This window comes from Schistocerca cancellata, chromosome 3 (assembly GCF_023864275.1).
Source record: "Schistocerca cancellata isolate TAMUIC-IGC-003103 chromosome 3, iqSchCanc2.1, whole genome shotgun sequence".
Lineage (NCBI taxonomy): Eukaryota > Metazoa > Arthropoda > Insecta > Orthoptera > Acrididae > Schistocerca > Schistocerca cancellata.
This window is the reverse complement of record NC_064628.1, coordinates 803,469,551-803,482,930: the sequence shown is the minus strand read 5'-3', so window position 1 is coordinate 803,482,930 and position 13,380 is coordinate 803,469,551. Positions and strand designations below refer to the sequence as shown.

General features: G+C 37.3%; 1 protein-coding gene across 1 annotated transcript in view; it reads right to left on the bottom strand.

Annotated features, from left to right (window-relative positions):
• The window catches only part of LOC126176584 (disintegrin and metalloproteinase domain-containing protein 22), a 1,067,821-nt gene that overhangs the window by 101,448 nt on the left and 952,993 nt on the right, over nucleotides 1-13,380 (bottom strand). Inside the window, exons 21-22 of the mRNA XM_049923744.1 lie at nucleotides 7,342-7,500; nucleotides 928-1,002 (exon numbers count right to left, since the gene is read on the bottom strand). Coding sequence (XP_049779701.1) covers nucleotides 928-1,002; nucleotides 7,342-7,500 — 234 coding nt within the window. The remainder of the gene's footprint in view (nucleotides 1-927; nucleotides 1,003-7,341; nucleotides 7,501-13,380) is intronic.

The following is a 13,380-nucleotide window of genomic DNA, read 5'->3' as shown; positions in this document are numbered from 1 at the left end:
GTGGCCAAGTGCTTCTGTTTTATTAGAATATGTTCTAAGCACGACCCCAACAATTATGACAAATTTTAGAAAACTCTCTGACAGAATTGAAACTAAAAAGATAGGGTACAGGTAGGCAATCAGTTCTTGTTTAATGAAGGATCTTGCAATTTCAGTACAATTGCAATTACCCAAATATACCACATTGCTTCAATACAGGCACAAAAAAAGAAAAAACACAAAAAACAATATTTATTACTTTTAAAATACTTTAACTTCTACTAACACAAGAACTTAGTTGCAACAATAAAAATTGTGAAGCAATACTTTAAACAGATCATTAACAACCAACTGCACTAGGTTACTGAAAACTGTTACCTAAACACAATTATCACACTTTAAGGAAGCTATTGGAGAACTGGCATGCATGTTTTGGGATCTGACATTGGGAGGGGCTACAGTTGTGTTGCAAACAAAGAGGTTTCAGCCACTTAGTGTTTCCAATCAAGAATATGTGAAGAACTCCAGTCTCCTAAATTTGAATAAAACTTATCATGTTAAATAGTCTACACATGAGGAGACAACAATGAATTATGCCCAGTGATCATGTTCTCCAAACATAAATGGAACAAGGCAAGCTTGAACTTTAATACAGTACGTAAATCTTAATTACTGCTGAAACAAAGATACATTTGGTTTTCCTAATTCTACTTTTAAATAACCACTTGTTTTCCTGATGATTCTGCTTCAGAACTACAAGTATTCAATGCTAATATTTTGTTCAAGTTTCTGTGAGGGATCCATTTATGGATGGGAACTACTGTATACACAACTGAAGATAATATGTCCTGTTCAAGTTACACTTGACTGTGGCTGAAATTTCATTGTTTACTCTACAGTACATATATAACACAAATTACAGACTGGGTCAATGATGTGGCAACTAACTGGAAACGTGATGCGATGCCAGCTGACATGTGATTCACCGGGCGGAAGAGCACTCGCTGCGAGTCACCACCACGACTGACAAAAAAAAATAACACAGTTTCTGCACTTCATGTTGAACAATTTTGTTTCAGAGCATGCTAATTTTCCAGTGCTCTTACAATGTATTTACATACTTCATCAACAAAATGTATGATACTAGAATTGTGTACCAGACGAGGAACAGAAGTTCATAGCAGATTATAATTATGTCCAAATATCTGTTCAAACCCTTCTAAAAAAAGCACAATCTTATTCACTATTTGTATCTGCAGATTCAATAGGTGACTAATATTTTGCAGTCTTTCACAAATGATGCCCAGTGTGTGCATACAGCAAGGTTCTGCTACAAAAGGAAATTTCTTTGGAGTTCCAAGTCTGGTACATAACTTTGTTTCTCAGTTCACTTATATTCAGAATGATCATATATCTTATATTTCATAATACTGATTTATCTGATAAATTACTGATATGATTTTTCCAAAAGATAAGCAAGAAGACTATGTGTCTGTAAGTACTAAATAGTTACAACACTCTTTCTGTCAACAAGAGTCTTTCTACTCTTGTCGTATATATAACATAATGAAAATGAATGGCAGATTCTGCATGAAACACGGTTTTCTAAAGTTTTTATTTTAACAATTTTCCTTACAACTCTATAAAATTGCAATAGATCTTCTGTTTATGTTGGCCCATTTAGATCAACTGGTGAATTTCTGATGTCACTAACAGAAAGCCCACTGTTTGTCAGATCTAGACACAACAAATAATGCGTTATTTATGCAGCTAGTACTGAACAATTAGTTCTAATACAATAATGGCACTGATATGGCTGTCAATTACTTCTTGTTTCAAAGAGAAACATGTTAAAATTAGACATCTGAAATACTGATTATCTTATGTGTCTGACTCCATTTGGTACAAAATATTTTTTTGTGGTGATTTTCTATGACTATAAGGGTTTGGGCTCAAATTATCTTCTTTTTGTTTTATTTTTAGCCCTTCTGCACCTCAGTTGGTCTCTGTTACTAACCTGCGCACACTCAAATATTCACTTCAGTTGATAATGTGTGATTCATTTGTGCACTTTATTTATATATACTGTCTCATTTTCGGCCTTCTTCTTTTGTTATTTTGTGTTTTTTATTCATATTACCCTCAATTTTTAATGCAAATGCAGAAGCTACAGATTATATTCAAAGAAGTGAAGAAAACCTTACATTCAGTTCATTCGCCTCAAATATGAAATAGATGGAGAATGACTCATGAACTTTTGGAATCAGTCTCTTTTAATTTTTTAAGTAAAAAATGGAAAATAAATTAGTTCATGTGGGAACCTGAAAGTCATTAATTTCAATGCTAAAGAATCGCAAATGTAGTGTGTGGAGCTTGTTTCTTTATTTTGTACAAGTACAATATTTTCCAGGATCAAATGAAGAACTATGTTCAAGGAGCTTCATGTAACTTAACTGTTCATCATAGGTATTGTGTTTATCACATGTGAAAATTTATTTCCTGTAGTTCACATTGCTGGCAAAAAGGTATCTTTCAAACTGTTTCCAAGTAACGATTGTAGTGATTGGCTAAATAGCTTAAACATTACCTTGTATTAACTCAATTTTGTGGACACCACCCAAGTAAGGAAATCCAAAGCATAATGAAAAAGACCTTTGTTGCTGGAGAGATATAGATATAGGAAATGAAATACAGCTTATCAACTTCAGCATTTGTTCATTCATTTCTTAAAGTTTTGTTCCACTGAAAGTGTAAGAAATGATATTTGCAGCAACAAGATAACAAATACAATCTGCCTGTTTATGAAAGTAAAAATAGTGGTTGTTACAATCATCTTCTAAAACTCAATGCCTTTGCATTGCAACCATTCCTCTCTACTTTGTTCTTTCTTCCTTTCTTGGCAGTTTTGACATGTCATTGCCTCCAAAACATCTTTTACATTATCTTCCTGTTTCCACCCTAGTTTCACATTTCAAAAATATTAACTAAAAAGCTTTTACATCTTCATAAATGACAAAATTTTATTTTGTTGTTCTGAATGGTAGTCATGAGATTAATTTCCTCATTTATTTCTTTTAAAACTATGTCATTCAATTTCTAGTCTGTCCAACAGACCTTTCTTCATCTTTCCTATAGCCAAAGCTCCACTGATTCTAAGTTGTTCTTGTCTGCCATCAGCAGTGGTCAGCTTCTACAACCATATAGCAGTAAACTCATTCTAAATGGGCATCTCCATAGATTGTTTCTTCCTTTCCATACTAAATGAAAATTTATAGAATCTCCAGCTTTCAATATCAGGGTCTTCTTCCATCATGAAGGCTCATGAGAGGAGGAGTCAGTGAACATGTGGACTTGTTAAGCACTGTTTCATATTCAATTTCCTATTCATGTATATTTCATTTAAATGTACAAGCTGAGTGCTAATAGTAGATTCAGAATTAAAATAGATGTTTATTCATGTAGCAATGTAAGGAATTATGTACTTATGCAAAGGCTGTGTACAGTTTCAATGCATTTGACATGTCCAATATATATAGTACCAAGTGCTTTTATATACAAAAAAGGTTGCTAAATACATAAATGGAGAGGTATGGAGGGTAGTAAATATTAGAATGAGTCATGTTATTGTGTATCTGATGAGAGATATATGCCTGCAAATAAGCTACGAGTTCCTAGTATTCATGAATGAACAAACCGTTCCCTATACTTTATTCATATATACCTACTGAACTGAAAAAGGTGCAGATAAATAGGAGAAAACTAATGGTTAATTTTTGGATGTCACAGATAAATAAGTCCCAACAATAAAGGAAAATTAATCTGCAACCAAATAACATTTATAAATAACTGTTGTTCTGCAATAAATTGCTCTTTATTTTTTATTACTAGTCTCAAATCACCTGTACAAAAATTTAAATTTATTTCTAATTCAAAGAGTTAAATTTCACAAAGGAAAATTTTAATCACTGTTTTAGTTTCTTCCTTCTCCATTATTCATGTGAGATCTATTTTCATGTGACATGTATAAATAATGAAAACCTGTACACCAATTTTTCTGGTGGCCATGTCATTGCTGCCACCGAACATTACAAAGGCATGGCTGAATTTTCTCAGTCTGAGATAGAAATATCACTGATATAAATGAAGTTTGTTTTTCTCATCTCAGTACATGCTGTACAAGAGAGTAAGTAAAATCTCAAATTGATCTGGAAAATTTATTGTTTATATTGCTTTGGAAACTAGTCATATTTTCTGTGTTTTTGTCAACTGCATTAAGTGGGCTGATGTCTTAAGATTCTTTGTTTGGGTTTGTTTATCACCAAAAGAAATGTATCCAAAGATGGTGATGTTCTATAAGGTAACTTCCCATTCATTTCTGACAGTAGATAATCCATGTAAAGGATGTTGCAACATGAAAAACATGGAAACATGAAAAAACTGCACAATATCCCACAGGATTGATGTCAATTAAATGTGTATGTAAAATAGTTGATAACATAGGTGTATGAGATAAAGAGAATACAAACAATGGAAAATCCAGAAGGAAATAATGACAAGTGAGAGAGTACAGCTTTTTACATAAAGAATTAACTATAAGCAAATTTTTATTGAATGACATGCAAAATCCAATGTAAAAATGAATTTTTCAGGAATGTTTGAAACATTTTAAAGAGCAGTCTATATAATTCTTAGTACTGTTTTGTTCCTATGGATCAAACATGGGTAGATCACATAACACCAAGAACAACACAACTATAAAAGCAGTAAGTGCAAGTTGACAAATAAAGTTCTTTTAATTTGCCAGGAGGGTTGTGGCTATTATTATTCTGGACATTAGGGGGGATTTTTTTATTTATTATCTTGAAAATGGTACCAATAAATAAACATATTTCACCCAGACAGTGCATCTTCTCACAAAAGAGCCTCTGAAATGAGAAAGCTGCGAGATTTCACATATAAATAGTTGGAACATACATCCTGTTCACCAGATTTGGCACACTATGACTTCCATTTACTCCCACTACTAAAAAAAATTGTTGCTGGAATACATTACGGGTTCAATGACGAATTTTTTGCACCATAGTTGCGTGTTTTTCAGACATTCCAGAATAAAACTTTGCGACTAGAATGTACTCACTGGAGAAACACTGGACAAAGTGCACTGATAAGAAAGAGGACTTCATCAACAGTTAAGGTTTCTTTTTGAAGTAAGAAATACAGACTCCCACTGTTAGGCTTAGAAATTTCCCCTTGCCCTTCCCTTATACCTCTTCCGTCACTTCACTTCTTTCTTTTTCTTATATCACTTCACTTCTTTCTTTTTCTAATACTTCCCAAATTGAAAATTGTGGTTTCAAGGAAATTAATTCCATTCCACATCAAATTATCTGAATATAGTTTCTTTATACCTTTGTTGGGAGTGTGCTTCTCTACGGCAGCGAAACCTGGACACTTGGAGAGGACGAAAGAAGAAGGATTGAAGGATTCGAAATATGGTGTCTGCGAAGGATGTTAAAAATTCCATGGACGGCCAGGATGACAAATGAAGAAGTCCTGCAGAGAGCGGAGGAAGTTCCAGTTCTTTGGAAGACGGTCAAGAAGAGGAGAGATACACTCCTGGAAGTGGAAAAAAGAACACATTGACACCGGTGTGTCAGACCCACCATACTTGCTCCGGACACTGCGAGAGGGCTGTACAAGCAATGTTCACACGCACGGCACAGCGGACACACCAGGAACCGCGGTGTTGGCCGTCGAATGGCGCTAGCTGCGCAGCATTTGTGCACCGCCACCGTCAGTGTCAGCCAGTTTGCCGTGGCATACGGAGCTCCATCGCAGTCTTTAACACTGGTAGCATGCCGCGACAGCGTGGACGTGAACCGTATGTGCAGTTGACGGACTTTGAGCGAGGGCGTATAGTGGGCATGCGGGAGGCCGGGTGGACATACCGCCGAATTGCTCAACACGTGGGGCGTGAGGTCTCCACAGTACATCGATGTTGTCGCAAGTGGTCGGCGGAAGGTGCACGTGCCCGTCGAGCTGGGACCGGACCGCAGCGACGCACGGATACACGCCAAGACCGTAGGATCCTACGCAGACCCGTAGGGGACCGCACCGCCACTTCCCAGCAAATTAGGGACACTGTTGCTCCTGGGGTATCAGCGAGGACCATTCGCAACCGTCTCCATGAAGCTGGGCTACGGTCCCGCACACCGTTAGGCCGTCTTCCGCTCACGCCCCAACATCGTGCAGCCCGCCTCCAGTGGTGTCGCGACAGGCATGAATGGAGGGACGAATGGAGACGTGTCGTCTTCAGCGATGAGAGTCACTTCTGCCTTGGTGCCAATGATGGTCGTATGCGTGTTTGGCGCCGTGCAGGTGAGCGCCACTATCAGGACTGCATACGACCGAGGCACACAGGGCCAACACCCGGCATCATGGTGTGGGGAGTGATCTCCTACACTGGCCGTACACCACTGGTGATCGTCAAGGGGACACTGAATAGTGCACGGTACATCCAAACCGTCATCGAACCCATCGTTCTACCATTCCTAGACCAGCAAGGGAACTTGCTTTTCCAACAGGACAATGCACGTCCGCATGTATCCCGTGCCACCCAACGTGCTCTAGAAGGTGTAAGTCAACTACCCTGGCCAGCAAGATCTCCGGATCTGTCCCCCATTGAGCATGTTTGGGACTGGATGAAGCGTCGTCTCACGCGGTCTGCACGTCCAGCACGAACGCTGGTCCAACTGAGGCGCCAGGTGGAAATGGCATGGCAAGCCGTTCCACAGGACTACATCCAGCATCTCTACGATCGTCTCCATGGGAGAATAGCAGCCTGCATTGCTGCGAAAGGTGGATATACACTGTACTAGTGCCGACATTGTGCATGCTCTGTTGCCTGTGTCTATGTGCCTGTGGTTCTGTCAGTGTGATCATGTGATGTATCTGACCCCAGGAATGTGTCAATAAAGTTTCCCCTTCCTGGGACAATGAATTCACGGTGTTCTTATTTCAATTTCCAGGAGTGTATATGGATGGGACACATTCTGAGACATGAAAGTCTTCTCCACACTATAACGGAAGGCCTTGTGGAGGGCAAAAGGGCAAGAGGCAGACCTAGAAGAAAGTACATAAGCCAGATAATGCAGGACCTAGCATGCGGAAGTTTCACGGAATTGAAGAGGCTGGCCGACAATCGCAATGAATGGAGAGCTGCTGCAAATCAATCTTAGGATTGGCAACTTAAGAAGAAGATACCTTTCATCACAATTAATTTTTTTGAATTGTTCTGGATCTTGTACATAATTTGTACTATTTAAACAACATAATATTGAATTTATATACTGTGTCTCTTACCTGTAGGAAGGCATGTTGCCAAATTTTAAAATCTTGTTTACATTTTCCATGGCAGCTGCTTCTTCTGGTGTTCTGTTAGCTGTACTTTTGCCAGCATATTTTTTCACCATAGGCTTTTTCACGTATGGTGGATCATATTTCGGCATTGTGCTCTTCCTTCTGGGAGTAAAATGAACACAAAAGAAAAAAAGAAAGAAAGAAAAATAAAGAAATAAAGAAAAGGGAGAGGGGAAAACAGTTTTTTCTACATCAGTCCACATTGTTCTTGAAAAAGCATAATAGTCTTAATACTAAACTATAGTAAAAAACTCTATCAGAATATTTTTGTTTAGTTTTTAAAACTAATAACAATATCCAAAACTGAGATATCATGTGCATATTTAATTTAAAGTATGACAGCCATATTATGTGTTAAAAACACACTGCTCTGCAAAACTTAAGGACAAGCTCATTAAAATAACATACTATAGACTTGGTGGAAATGAATGAAAGTGCAGGAGCATGTTGCCTGAGGTCTCCCTAGTCAAGTACAGAAAGGTGGATGTCACATGGTGTGAAGTCAGCATGACTATTGAGTCAAATGGGGCTGGCCCAACAACATGTGGCAGTTGAAGGATTGGGAAAAAGACACGTGTGTCAATCAGCAAGCAGTTACACTACACTGTGCTGGTGTTCTTTCATTACATCATAGTCCAGAAACAACATTCGGATGACTTCACATGGGGAAGAATCATCAGGAAACTAGAATAAGAAAGAAGTGTGACTAGTGTAGCCCAGAAGTTTGGTATTACTCACAGCTCTGTTGAACATGCATGGAGAGCGTTCTGAACCACAGGCACTACTGCCCCAGGGAGAGGAGGTGGTTGACCGCACTTGCTATAGCACCAGATGACCACTACATTGTGCAACAGGCTACATAGGATCCACATCAAACAGTGGGTGCAACCACATTTGACAGGAATGCAAGGCATGAAATCTCATACTCCCCAGTGGGACTCTGTCTGTGTGGGAGTGGTCTCTTTACCCAATGAGCAACATGTTGTCTGCCGTAAACACCTGCACATTGGAGGCACCGTTTCCATTGGTGCCAAGGTCACAGGTCACTGGATCGATGAGGAGTTATGTCACGTGTTCTTCTCAGATGAAAGCAGATTCCATCTGAGTAGTTATTCTGAACATACACCTAATTGGTAAGAGATGAGAACACTTGCAGCCAGGAATGTTGTTGAATATGATTGTTTTGGTGGTCCAAATGGTATTCCATTGTTCGGCATAACATTGCATGTGCATACTGACCCCCAAATCTTTGAACATGGTGCACCCACTGGTCAATGATATCAATACTGTACTCCTTTCCCATGTGCATCTTATAAGGGGGGCATGTTCTGCCTTTACTCATGTGCAGAGGACCATTATGACTGTGACCTCAGTATAATTATTTCCTTTGAATGAAAGTATCATTTCTGTTCATCTAATTGTGTATTTCTTTCAGTTACCTTCTGTAGTATAATGTAGCAGTTCTTTCTATGTGTGGTCCAAGTTTCACTAAGCTATGTTACTTGGCAGTTAAACATTGTGCAAAAGTTACTTTCAGCCTTAAGTTTTGCAAACCAATGTAGCTTAGGAATAAGTGGATCTCATAATTAAGAAGGAACAATAAACATAAATTAAAAAAACAAAAAGTTTGGTCTTACTACAAATTAAGGAGGTTTTTCAATGCAAAAAAAGGAAAAAAAAAGAAAAAAGAGCTACGATTTAGGTTGATACCAGGAGTAAGTTAGGGGATGGAAAGAAAACAACAGGATACTGTTCATGTAAGTAACTGCTGAACCAAATGATGAACATTAAAATAATGAAGTATTACTGAAATTGGTGGATCAGTAGGTGAAATAAAAATTAACACACCTTTTTAACTCAAGATAATTTCTTTTGTTTTACTATCATACTAAATTAAATTAAATTTAAACATTTAAAGACATCTGCTCAGAACAGAGTAGCCACATACATTGGAACAATATATCTGGAGTGACTGCAATTAGCAGCAAAAACTGCAGCACCCATAAGAAGCAAAAATGACGACCTGTGAGCCAATTTGCAAAAAACAGTATATGCTGGAAATAGTGATGTTATATGTGCTAATAGGATGCAAAAAATATGTGAAGTGCACATTCTAACTATTAGCAGAAATAAATGTAATTATTTTTGGGATTTTTTGTAACTGGAATTGTTATTTTTTAAAACAGTATTAAAATGAAATAACTCCATCTATATCAAAACTCTAAAATAGTGTTTTCTTTGTGCAGTGTGGTCACTGTGCATGTTATAGCATAGGCTATTTCAAACTGACTTAACTGAAACATTTGTCACAGAATCTGTCTGTCAATTAAAGTTTCTCCAGTAGCGATCAGTATATTTCTGCATCATAAGTGCCAATAAAGGACATCCAAATCTGATACTGATAAATATTTATAGCCCAGTGATTCACACACAGTTTTGATGTGCAGTAGTAATCAGTTTCCTTGCCTATGTATTACACATTCTATTGCCATTTCAGTTTCCACACTCCTCTGCTGCTATAGCTTTTGTTTACTTGTAAATATACTGTCAACTGTTTACAATTATCTTTCACATTGAAAATTCAACTGAAAGTCTTCATACTTATTTCTTTGATCAATTTAATTATCTGACAAATCAGAAGTACAATCACAGAAATGTAGTTGTAACATGTCTATGCTTTCTTCTTTGCAGAATACCTTGGCATGGCTGTCAACTTTTGGTCTGGATCTGTTTCAGAGAGAATATTTTCACTACCATAACACATTGTGATCCAAAGCTAATTAATCATTTTAATATGGTCAGAACAAGGGTCTAAGTAGGTAAAGTTGTTCAGGACAAATAGTTTACAAACAAGACGATTTTTCATTATTACATGAATTGCATGTTGCTTTTCACACTCTGGAAAATCCAGGCTGGAATAACAGCAATACAAAAAGGATAGATTGCTGTTCACCAAATAGAGCAGTAGATGAGTTTCAAACTGGCGCAATGAAAGAGACTGCTGAAATAAGTAAGCTTTCATAAAAATTCCATCTTCGAAAGAAGTAAACACATACACACTGTGCACTGAGCCCCCAATGCCCAGAGAGCAGCCATGTGTGTGTTATCTGCTTTGGAAGGACGCTGCCTGGAAGCTTATATATTAGCAGTCGTTTTCACTGTGCCTGTCTGTGACTAAGTGCCTTCTCTATGAGATGAGTAGCTTGCAGCTTCTCAGTATACTACTTCAAAACTGGAGAGGGAATATGAACAAAAGCACATTTTTATCTCTTGCTAATTGTGAGCATTTAATTTACCTTAGTCTTACTTCCTACTTCTGTCTTACCTAAACTGTGCCTTATCAAGTATCTTCAAAAGTTTTAATTTCTTCCTTTTTTCTGTTTCCTTTATTCACTGTGTGGTGTGTGTTCTAGTTTCAAATTACTACATTCTTTCAAATAATTCAAATATGACTGGACAAAACATTATTATAAGGCATTGTAAAGCTAATAGCAACTTCTGGTATCTGTATACAGTTTGAATGAGTGGTACCAATTGGCATCTGCAGTGCATCTACAGAAATATGTTCAGAGTGTCAGTGGGACAAACTCAGCACCCTACTTATCTTGTTTGCTATTTGTATAATATGGAGATCACAAGTTTTATGAGATGCAGTGGCAAAAGGACGTTATTGTCTCTGAACACACAGAAAGTTACCATTTGAAGAAAGTGATTCTTTTCACAGGTATTTTGTCACATACCATCTTAGAGGTAGACAAGCAGTGGAGGAGTATGAAATATTTCATGAAATTAATGTAGTTTTTGCCAAACCACTCGCAAATGAGTACACTGGAGGTAGTTGCTTTGCAAATATTTGGAGTAGAAATCTGTGCAAGAAAAGTAGAGTTTCACACAAGAAACTGGCCAGAAAGCTGACCTAAGTGGATACTAGAAAACTAGAAATGTATGAACTGGTAAGATAAATCATATTTCGTAGTAGTAGTAGTAGTAGTATGTGAATTACATACAATGTAATACAGTATTTATCATCACTGCCAGACAAGTATCTGGAAGGACTGTATGCAAGAAATGGAATAAGTCAGTGAAGGCTCAGTTTTGGAGAAATTTTAATTAAGTGTAAATGGGTTCATTGGTTGATACCCTCAATGGCTATGTTTACGTACCAGACAGCCAGCAGCTTAATAAGAACCACAACATAATCACCTCCATCTTCCACGATGACCATTGTACTAAATTGCATATAGCATGAGAAATGTTAGGAAACTGTGACACATATGGGCTACTCCAAAAGGTCTTCATATTTAAAACCTACTAAAAATCTCAGGGCTGCCTGGAACAGTGCAGCAATATTTTCATGGAATTAGGTCACCTGGTGCATGATTGGTTCAACATAAACATTTACTACATCCAAAGCCTTGCACAGTTCATACCACAGTGAATCACAGCTGTTACAAAAGCTTGTGGAATGTTGCAACATATCACTAGACAAGTTACTTATCTTTTTGTCCAATGAGATAGCTTATTATTCTTAATTAACTTATTTTTTGCATTTAAACTTTCCATTGTTGATGGAATTGCAGGAACGCAGTCATATAATAAGATGAGAGTAGCAATGAATTTCCATCAGACTGCAATTAAATTAGCTTCAGTTATGTATTGTAGCACGATCAGTTTTGAGACTAGTAGCCTTATCTTCAGATCCATGTGTGAACAAGTCCCATATGGTGGTGAGATATGTATAAATATTTTCTCTCCATTGTTTACAGAAATGTGGAATCAAAATGATTACTTTTCTACAACAATGGAAATATTAAAAATATGCATGTAAGGGGCAGCCAAAAAGTTTTTATTTGAAGGCTGTACATTCCAATCAGGCAAAATCCCTTTGTGCACTGAGGCAATCATCCTACTGATGCACCAGGTTGAAGATAACTGTTTGATAAAACACCATATCCAGCTGTGTGAAGTAGTCTGTAGCTGTTTGCTGCATATCCTCATCCAACAGGAAATATCAGCTCTTCAAGGCATTTTTAAGGGCCTGATGGTTTCATAATCACAAGAGGGAGAGATTAGGACTATATGGCAGGTGCTCGAATGTCTCCCACTAGAAATGGCTGGCCTCCCAAACTGACTGGCATCTCATGTCGAACTGCGAACAGTGCAGAACTTGGTGTGTAATCCCACAACAGTGGTTTTCAGTAGATGCTGTTGCCCAACATACATTCTTCAATGAATGTTTGCCCTTCTGCAGTTAAGTAAAGAAAAGCAGCATGATGATCCTATATGTACGCATTTGGTAATAACATTGCTTGAGTTCACATTTCTGCAGTTACTGCATGCATATTGAAAAAAATATGATGTGACACTAATCTCTTACCTACATGTCAGTGCTTATATACCCACAACACACTGGTACTAATTTGTTTATATGCTGCAGCAATGCCTGAAAAAGAAAAATTTCTGAATGTACCTTGCCTAGATATGGGAACTGTTCACAGGAACATCTGAAGATGAGGCTAGTAGAAACAAAATTGATAAAACTACAATAAAAAATTGAAGATGATATGATTGCAGCCTGAGGCAAATTCATTCTTGTTCTTAATTTATTTTGCCTTTTTATTTATTTTGCCTTCTTATTGCTTTTACCTTCACATGGTGCCTCATCATCTTCCTGTTCTGAGTGCATTAGCATATTACACAGCATATGCCTCTTTCCAGTCAGTTTTTTTATTCCAAAGCTGCTTATGGAAAATGTTCTGGGTTATATTTCACATTGAAACCATCAGAATTCTGTAATTTGTTATAAATGATCTTGATTTTAAATTTTAGCATTCACATTAAATGGACCTCTTCTTTCTCTCATTTTTATCTCTCTCTCTTGACTCTCATGTTGTCCTTTCTACCTTTAATTTTATCATCTTTTCACTGTTCTTCATGAGAGAATTTATTTTTCTAAAAGCTGCAAATACTCACTCTTTTGCT